General features: G+C 57.0%; 1 protein-coding gene across 1 annotated transcript; it reads left to right on the plus strand.

Annotated features, from left to right (window-relative positions):
* Nucleotides 1-232: 232 nt before the first annotated feature.
* LOC146032530 (C-C motif chemokine 21a-like) lies at nucleotides 233-10,166 on the plus strand. Its single transcript, XM_083158498.1, has 3 exons — nucleotides 233-461; nucleotides 9,448-9,568; nucleotides 9,739-10,166. Exons 1-3 carry the CDS (start codon nucleotides 398-400, stop codon nucleotides 9,875-9,877), a joined length of 324 nt encoding a protein of 107 aa, XP_083014624.1. The 5' UTR covers nucleotides 233-397; the 3' UTR covers nucleotides 9,878-10,166.
* Nucleotides 10,167-10,395: the final 229 nt, after the last annotated feature.

The raw sequence follows: 10,395 nt of genomic DNA on the forward strand, positions 1-10,395 counted from the left end.
CCTGCTCTGTACCCCGCTCTGTACCCTGCTCTGTACCCTGCTCTGTACCCCGCTCTGTACCCTGCTCTGTACCCCGCTCTGTACCCCGCTCTGTACCCTGCTCTGTACCCCGCTCTGTACCCTGCTCTGTACCCTGCTCTGTACCCTGCTCTGTACCCTGCTCTGTACCCCACTCTGTACCCTGCTCTGTCGACCAACAGTGGACAACCTGATGACTGTTGTCCCCACCCAGCCCATGGCAGCACCGGGCATATCGCAGGCAGCAAGGTGAGCGCAGCACGAACAGGAATCAGCCTCTGGGCTCCCAGCCAATGGGAAGGAGCAGAGTATAAATACAGGAGGGGAGGAGGCGAGAGCCCGGACAGCTGAGCTCACACGTATCACAGATCCGCTCACTATGGGGAGAAGCTGGAGTCTGCTCATCCTGGTGCTTCTTATGTCTGCCACCGACTACATGCAAGGTACGTCCGGGCTAGCCAGGGGCCCCCAGCTGGGAGAGAGATAGGGGTATGGGTCATTGGGTCAACCACATGAAAAAGGTCGACGTGGCTTTAGGTCGACACAAGTGTTATGTCGACAGTGAAAAGGTCAAAGGTCTTTCACTTTTTGTTTTGAATTTTGACACAGTTGACATGGAAAACGGAAAAGCTTGGTACAATAATATGTTCTTCCTCCATTCCCTAGTGCAGGTGTTCCCAACCCCGGTCCTCCCGGCACACTATTATTATTATTATTATTATTATAATTTTATTTATAAGGCGCCACAAGTGTTTCGCAGCGCCGTACAAAGGAACAATACAGGGAAACAAAACTTGGCATAACATTGAATAAATAACAAAAATACAGTACAAATAAAGAGCACCACAGATCAATACACATTACAGCTTGGATATAAGTAGTGAGGACTCAATCAACATACAACTAGAGGCTTGAGGCCAATGATGGAGAGGAGTATGCAGACGAAGATGGTCACTGAGTGTTGGAGTAAAGGAGAGCTGTGAGTGAAATGTGAAGAGAAGTGGGCTTTGACAACAGGAGGGAAGAGGGCCCTACTCGGAGGAGCTTACAATCTAGTAGAGGCGTTGCAGTGCAGGCGTTCCCAACCCCGGTCCTCCCGGCACACTACAGTGCAGGCGTTCCCAACCCCGGTCCTCCCGGCACACTACAGTGCAGGCGTTCCCAACCCCGGTCCTCCCGGCACACTACAGTGCAGGCGTTCCAAAGCACGGTCCTCAGGTGTTAGTGATATCCAGGCTTCAGCACAGGTGGTTTCATCAGAATCACTCAGGTACTAATTACGTCACCTGTGCACAAGCCTGGATATCACTAAAGGTGCCCATACACGCTGCGATTAATGCATCGCATGTGAGATAATCGCACCGTGTACCTGCGAGGATCCAATGCGCTTCCCTGCAGGTACAATATCGTAAAGCACAAAAAGTATCTGCTGGCAGTACTTTTTGTGCTTCATTGCATTGCATCAGTACAGGAGTACATGTGATGCAATGTCCATTCGTACCTATTCATTTAAAAAAAAAAAAGTGTCTAAAATCGCATCGCACTGCACCCGCAAAGTACAGTACATCGCATTGCATCCCCCTACAAAAAATCGCACGGCACAAATAAATTACAAAACGCACAGCACACATATTGGTGCGTGTATGGGCACCTTAAAGCCTGCATTGTTACGGTGCCCATACAGGTTACAATTATTGTATACAATATTGCATCTCATCGCATCTCAGTTTTGCGAAGAGATTGCAAATACTGTTTGTACTAGATCTCATCTCATCGCAAAACCGAGATGCACCTTGAGAAAAAAACAGGGACAAAACTTAGGTTTTGCTGTGCCATCGATGGAGGGAACCATCTGGTCCCCCCCCCGCACCACCCCCCCCCCCCCCCGCACCCCCCCCCCCCCCCCATCGATAGCAAAATTATTCAACATCATCCATAATACATTGAGGATTTTGACTCATAGATAGTTCCTAGTATAACGTCCGCCATGGCTCGTTGGCTACTGCGCAGAATGTTGCATTTTAATGGTTTTACAAAAGCTTCCCGGCAATAAACTATAAACATGCTGCTTCTTTGTTGTCACATTGAGCCTGTTCCAGACCTGAACACAGCGGACGTCTCTATTACATAACAGTATTTACACTGCAGGCTGTTTGTGTGGTTCCCCGGGTCAGCCATAAATGTTCCTGTAACATAAGATAAGAGATCTTTCATCTACTTTAGAGACGGGATGCAGTTAAAATCCCGGCGGTCGGGATCCCGGCGTTCAGAATCCCGACGCCGGAATCCCGACACTTTCTCCCTCCTGGGGTGTCCACGACACCCCTGGAGGGAGAATAAATAAATGTGCCGAGCGTAGCGAGGCAGCGGGCCCGCTGCGTGGTGAGCGCAGCGAGCCCGCAAGGGGGGGCGATCCACGTCCCCCCTTTGTCGGGATTTCGGCGGTCGGGATTGCGGCGTCGGGATTTTGAACGCCGGGATCCCGACCGCCGGGATTTCATACTGCTTCCGTAGAGACCGCATCTACTGTGAGGAGCGCTGCTACACAAGTAACATGGAGGGGAATATAGTCACTGTGATGAGAGCTGCTGCACCTGTAACATGGAGGGGAATATAGTTACTGTGAGGAGCGCTGCTGCACATGTAACACAGAGGGGAATAAAGTCACTGTGAGGAGCGCTGCTGCACCTGTAACACAGAGGGGAATATAGTTACTGTGAGGAGCGCTGCTGCACATGTAACACAGAGGGGAATAAAGTCACTGTGAGGAGCGCTGCTGCACCTGTAACACGGAGGGGAATATAGTCACTGTGAGGAGCGCTGCTGCACATGTAACATGGAGGGGAATATAGTCACTGTGAGGAGCGCTGCTGCACATGTAACATGGAGGGGAATATAGTCCCTGTGAGGAGCGCTGCTGCACATGTAACATGGAGGGGAATATAGTCGCTGTGAGGAGCGCTGCTGCACATGTAACATGGAGGGGAATATAGTCGCTGTGAGGAGCGCTGCTGCACATGTAACATGGAGGGGAATATAGTCGCTGTGAGGAGCGCTGCTGCACATGTAACATGGAGGGGAATATAGTCGCTGTGAGGAGCGCTGCTGCACATGTAACATGGAGGGGAATATAGTCACTGTGAGGAGCTCTGCTGCACATGTAACATGGAGGGGAATATAGTCGCTGTGAGGAGAGCTGCTGCACATGTAACAAGGAGGGGAATATAGTCGCTGTGAGGAGCGCTGCTGCACATGTAACAAGGAGGGGAATATAGTCGCTGTGAGGAGAGCTGCTGCACATGTAACATGGAGGGGAATATAGTCGCTGTGAGGAGCGCTGCTGCACCTGTAACAAGGAGGGGAATATAGTCGCTGTGAGGAGCGCTGCTGCACATGTAACATGGAGGGGAATATAGTCGCTGTGAGGAGCGCTGCTGCACATGTAACATGGAGGGGAATATAGTCGCTGTGAGGAGCGCTGCTGCACATGTAACAAGGAGGGGAATATAGTCGCTGTGAGGAGCGCTGCTGCACATGTAACACAGAGGGGAATATAGTCACTGTGAGGAGCGCTGCTGCACATGTAACACAGAGGGGAATATAGTCACTGTGAGGAGCGCTGCTGCACCTGTAACACAGAGGGGAATATAGTCGCTGTGAGGAGCGCTGCTGCACCTGTAACACAGAGGGGAATATAGTCGCTGTGAGGAGCGCTGCTGTACATGTAACATGGAGGGGAATATAGTCACTGTGAGGAGCGCTGCTGTACATGTAACACAGGGGGGAATATAGGGGGTTATTTTAGTTCACTGTTTCTGACAAATTCCTTCTTAGATGGACAAAACCATGTGCACTGCAGGTGGGGCAGATGTTACTTGTGCAGAGAGAATTAGATTTGGGTGGGGTTTTACTTCAAAGTGAGATCTATATTGAAGTGTAAAAATAAAGCAGTCAGTATTTACCCTGCACAGAAACAAAATTACTCACCCAAATCTAATTCTCTCTGCACATGTTACATCTGCCCCCCTGCAGTGCACATGGTTTTGTCCATCTAAGAAGGAATTTGTCAGAAAGAGTGAACCAAAATAACCCCCTTAGTCGCTGTGAGGAGCGCTGCTGCACATGTAACCCAGAGGGGAATATAGTCACTGTGAGGAGAGCTGCTGCACATGTAACCCAGAGGGGAATATAGTCACTGTGAGGAGAGCTGCTGCACATGTAACACGGAGGGGAATAAAGCCACTGTGAGGAGAGCTGCTGCACATGAAATATGGAGGGGAATATAGTCACTGTGAGGAGGTGGGGGGTGGGGCGGGAAGAGGCTGATGTCCCCAAATGACGTGAAATTACGCAATTTGTGTCAATTTAGCTACATCCCCTCGCATCAAACCCGCAGAATCCGGTATGAAGGGGGGTGTGGGGGCGATTCAGGAGATCGCAGATATCACCACCACAGTGGTACACGCCTGGCACACGGCCCGATCACCACCACAGCGGTACACGCCTGGCACTCGGCCCCTATCACCACCACAGCGGTGCACGCCTGGCACACGGCCCTGATCACCACCACAGCGGTACACGCCTGGCACACGGCCCTGATCACCACCACAGCGGTACACGCCTGGCACACGGCCCTGATCACCACCACAGTAGTACATGCCTGGCACGCGGCCCCGATCACCACCACAGCGGTACACGCCTGGCAATCGGCCCCTATCACCACCACAGCGGTACACGCCTGGCACACGGCCCCGATCACCACCACAGCGGTACACGCCTGTCATGCAGCCCTGATCACCACCACAGCGGTACATGCCTGGCACTCGGCCCCTATTACCACCACAGCGGTACACGCCTGGCAAGCAGCCCTGATCACCACCACAGCGGTACACGTCTGGCACGAGGCCCTGATCACCACCACAGCGGTACACGCCTGGCACGCGCCCTGATCACCACCACAGCGGTACACGCCTGGCACGCGGCCCTGATCACCACCACAGCGGTACATGCCTGGCACTGGCCCTGATCACTACCACAGCGGTACACGCCTGGCACGTGACCCCGATCACCACTACAGAGGTACACGCCTGGCACGCGGCCCTGATCACCACAGCGGTACACGCCTGGCAGGCCGCCCCAATCCCCACTACAGTGGTACACGCCTGTCATGCAGCCCTGATCACCACCACAGCGGTACACGCCTGGCACTCGGCCCCTATCACCACCACAGCGGTACACGCCTGGCACGCAGCCCTGATCACCACCACAGCGGTACACGTCTGGCACGAGGCCCTGATCACCACCACAGCGGTACACGCCTGGCACGCGGCCCTGATCACCACCACAGCGGTACGCGCCTGGCACGCGGCCCTGATCACCACCACAGCGGTACATGCCTGGGACAGGCCCTGATCACCACCACAGCGGTACACGCCTGGCACGTGACCCCGATCACCACTACAGAGGTACACGCCTGGCACGCGGCCCTGATCACCACAGCGGTACACGCCTGGCATACGGCCCTGATCACCACCACAGCAGTACATGCCTGGCACGCGGCCCCGATCACCACCACAGCGGTACACGCCTGGCACTCGGCCCCTATCACCACCACAGCGGTACACGCCTGGCACGCGGCCCTGATCAACACCACAGCGGTACACGCCTGGCACGTGGCCCCGATCACCACCACAGCGGTACACGCCTGACACACGGCCCCGATCACCACCACAGCGGTACACGCCTGTCATGCAGCCCTGATCACCACCACAGCGGTACACGCCTGTCACTCGGCCCCTATCACCACCACAGCGGTACACGCCTGGCACGCAGCCCTGATCACCACCACAGCGGTACACGTCTGGCACGAGGCCCCGATCACCACCACAGCGGTACACACCTGGCACGCGGCCCTGATCACCACCACAGCGGTACACACCTGGCACGAGGCCCTGATCACCACCACAGCGATACACGCCTGGCAAGTAGCCCTGATCACCACCACAGCGGTACACACCTGGCACTCGGTTCCGATCACCTCCACAGCGATACACGCCTGGCAAGCAGCCCTGATCACCACCACAGCGGTACACGCCTGGCATACGGCCATGATCACCACCACAGCAGTACATGCCTGGCACGCGGCCCCGATCACCACCACAGCGGTACACGCCTGGCACTCGGCCCCTATCACCACCACAGCGGTGCACGCCTGGCACACGGCCCTGATCACCACCACAGCGGTACACGCCTGGCACACGGCCCTGATCACCACCACAGTAGTACATGCCTGGCACGCGGCCCCGATCACCACCACAGCGGTACACGCCTGGCAATCGGCCCCTATCACCACCACAGCGGTACACGCCTGGCACACGGCCCCGATCACCACCACAGCGGTACACGCCTGGCACACGGCCCCGATCACCACCACAGCGGTACACGCCTGTCATGCAGCCCTGATCACCACCACAGCGGTACATGCCTGGCACTCGGCCCCTATTACCACCACAGCGGTACACGCCTGGCAAGCAGCCCTGATCACCACCACAGCGGTACACGTCTGGCACGAGGCCCTGATCACCACCACAGCGGTACACGCCTGGCACGCGGCCCTGATCACCACCACAGCGGTACACGCCTGGCACGCGGCCCTGATCACCACCACAGCGGTACATGCCTGGCACTGGCCCTGATCACCACCACAGCGGTACACGCCTGGCACGTGACCCCGATCACCACTACAGAGGTACACGCCTGGCACGCGGCCCTGATCATCACCACAACGGTACACGCCTGGCACGCGGCCCTGATCAACACCACAGCGGTACACGCCTGGCACGTGGCCCCGATCACCACCACAGCGGTACACGCCTGACACACGGCCCCGATCACCACCACAGCGGTACACGCCTGTCATGCAGCCCTGATCACCACCACAGCGGTACACGCCTGTCACTCGGCCCCTATCACCACCACAGCGGTACACGCCTGGCACGCAGCCCTGATCACCACCACAGCGGTACACTTCTGGCACGAGGCCCCGATCACCACCACAGCGGTACACACCTGGCACGCGGCCCTGATCACCACCACAGCGGTACACACCTGGCACACGGCCCCGATCACCACCACAGCGGTACACGCCTGTCATGCAGCCCTGATCACCACCACAGCGGTACATGCCTGGCACTCGGCCCCTATTACCACCACAGCGGTACACGCCTGGCAAGCAGCCCTGATCACCACCACAGCGGTACACGTCTGGCACGAGGCCCTGATCACCACCACAGCGGTACACGCCTGGCACGCGGCCCTGATCACCACCACAGCGGTACACGCCTGGCACGCGGCCCTGATCACCACCACAGCGGTACATGCCTGGCACTGGCCCTGATCACTACCACAGCGGTACACGCCTGGCACGTGACCCCGATCACCACTACAGAGGTACACGCCTGGCACGCGGCCCTGATCACCACAGCGGTACACGCCTGGCAGGCCGCCCCAATCCCCACTACAGTGGTACACGCCTGTCATGCAGCCCTGATCACCACCACAGCGGTACACACCTGGCACTCGGCCCCTATCACCACCACAGCGGTACACGCCTGGCACGCAGCCCTGATCACCACCACAGCGGTACACGTCTGGCACGAGGCCCTGATCACCACCACAGCGGTACACGCCTGGCACGCGGCCCTGATAACCACCACAGCGGTACGCGCCTGGCACGCGGCCCTGATCACCACCACAGCGGTACATGCCTGGGACTGGCCCTGATCACCACCACAGCGGTACACGCCTGGCACGTGACCCCGATCACCACTACAGAGGTACACGCCTGGCACGCGGCCCTGATCACCACAGCGGTACACGCCTGGCATACGGCCCTGATCACCACCACAGCAGTACATGCCTGGCACGCGGCCCCGATCACCACCACAGCGGTACACGCCTGGCACTCGGCTCCTATCACCACCACAGCGGTACACGCCTGGCACGCGGCCCTGATCAACACCACAGCGGTACACGCCTGGCACGTGGCCCCGATCACCACCACAGCGGTACACGCCTGACACACGGCCCCGATCACCACCACAGCGGTACACGCCTGTCATGCAGCCCTGATCACCACCACAGCGGTACACGCCTGTCACTCGGCCCCTATCACCACCACAGCGGTACACGCCTGGCACGCAGCCCTGATCACCACCACAGCGGTACACGTCTGGCACGAGGCCCCGATCACCACCACAGCGGTACACACCTGGCACGCGGCCCTGATCACCACCACAGCGGTACACACCTGGCACGAGGCCCTGATCACCACCACAGCGATACACGCCTGGCAAGTAGCCCTGATCACCACCACAGCGGTACACACCTGGCACTCGGTTCCGATCACCTCCACAGCGATACACGCCTGGCAAGCAGCCCTGATCACCACCACAGCGGTACACGCCTGGCATACGGCCATAATCACCACCACAGCAGTACATGCCTGGCACGCGGCCCCGATCACCACCACAGCGGTACACGCCTGGCACTCGGCCCCTATCACCACCACAGCGGTGCACGCCTGGCACACGGCCCTGATCACCACCACAGCGGTACACGCCTGGCACACGGCCCTGATCACCACCACAGTAGTACATGCCTGGCACGCGGCCCCGATCACCACCACAGCGGTACACGCCTGGCAATCGGCCCCTATCACCACCACAGCGGTACACTCCTGGCACACGGCCCCGATCACCACCACAGCGGTACACGCCTGGCACACGGCCCCGATCACCACCACAGCGGTACACGCCTGTCATGCAGCCCTGATCACCACCACAGCGGTACACGCCTGTCACACGGCCCCTATCACCACCACAGCGGTACACGCCTGGCACGCAGCCCTGATCACCACCACAGCGGTACACTTCTGGCACGAGGCCCCGATCACCACCACAGCGGTACACACCTGGCACGCGGCCCTGATCACCACCACAGCGGTACACACCTGGCACACGGCCCCGATCACCACCACAGCGGTACACGCCTGTCATGCAGCCCTGATCACCACCACAGCGGTACATGCCTGGCACTCGGCCCCTATTACCACCACAGCGGTACACGCCTGGCACGCGGCCCTGATCACCACCACAGCGGTACACACCTGGCACGCAGCCCTGATCACCACCACAGCGGTACACGTCTGGCACGAGGCCCCGATCACCACCACAGCGGTACACACCTGGCACGCGGCCCTGATCACCACCACAGCGGTACACGCCTGGCACGCGGCCCTGATGCTAGAACACTGAGAACAGATCACTGGGCTCCATAACCAGGTCCCATGAGGTGCCATGGTGGCTCTGTGGTGGATAATGCAGACATAGAGACTGGGCAGGATAATGCTGACTGTTGTATGTTCCCCAGGTACCGGTCACACTGTGGCCGACTGCTGCCTCCAGACCAGTAACAAGCGCATCCCATTCAGCGTTGTCCTGGGATATAAGATACAGACAGTGGACAGAGGATGCTCCATACCAGCCGTGGTGTAAGTAGTTACCCCGTGTCCTGTCCCCTATATGTATCATGTACTAGTCCTACGTTCCCTTGTACTGTCATTGGGTTCTTGTTTGTGCTATTAGTATATAAAGCGAGGGGGTAGATACGTCCACTTATATATTTGTCACTGTACTGATCCCTTCCGATGCCTTTCTCCAGGTTCTCTACAAATACGAAGCCCCCAGTAAATCTGTGCTCTCCCCCTGGCATGCCGTGGGTTAAAAGACTGATCAAGAAACTGGACAAGGGAAAGAAGGAGAAGATGGACAGAAGACCGAGGAAAGTGCCAGGGGTGTGATCCAAGGTGCACGGGGCAAAGCCTCCATCCTGTCTCCAGCCACAGTGGGGTATCTGGTTTCTGGTGGCCCTTCAGTTTGTACACAGATACTGTACATTATATACCAGTCCTGTCTCCTACCTATGTGATACCGCTCCACACTTACACAATTTACTACGCGGCTTTAATGTCTCTTTATATGTCAGTGCGATCTTATGCTACTGTATGCAGAGTGTTCCCCTATTGGCTGAGCTGCCTGTATCCAGATGATGTCGTCTACAATGAATAAAGTTGAATAAGTTCTGCTCAAGGTGTTTTACATCTTCTCACCACTGGGGGGTGCAAGTGCTTTCCAGTATTGTGAGTGCAAATGAGCTGCCAGTAGGGGGCACTAGATGATTACTCCTATTAGGCTACATTGCAGAAATGACATAAACCCTGTTTACAGTATATACAGTATAAATCACAATGGCACAGCACTAATAGAGACATTGCAAATCTACAATAATATATCACCAATGGGACCACGACCTTTATTC

Source organism: Crinia signifera, chromosome 1 (assembly GCF_055691185.1).
Source record: "Crinia signifera chromosome 1, ASM5569118v1, whole genome shotgun sequence".
Lineage (NCBI taxonomy): Eukaryota > Metazoa > Chordata > Amphibia > Anura > Myobatrachidae > Crinia > Crinia signifera.

What these genes read in the sequence shown, in the direction of transcription:
- LOC146032530 (XM_083158498.1), top strand. Translation starts at nt 398, where the DNA reads ATGGGGAGAAGCTGGAGTCTGCTCATCCTGGTGCTTCTTATGTCTGCC. An exon ending in TGCCACCGACTACATGCAAG is followed by an intron (nt 462 to 9,447) that starts GTACGTCCGGGC and finishes TATGTTCCCCAG; the next exon opens with GTACCGGTCACACTGTGGCC. An exon ending in TGCTCCATACCAGCCGTGGT is followed by an intron (nt 9,569 to 9,738) that starts GTAAGTAGTTAC and finishes GCCTTTCTCCAG; the next exon opens with GTTCTCTACAAATACGAAGC.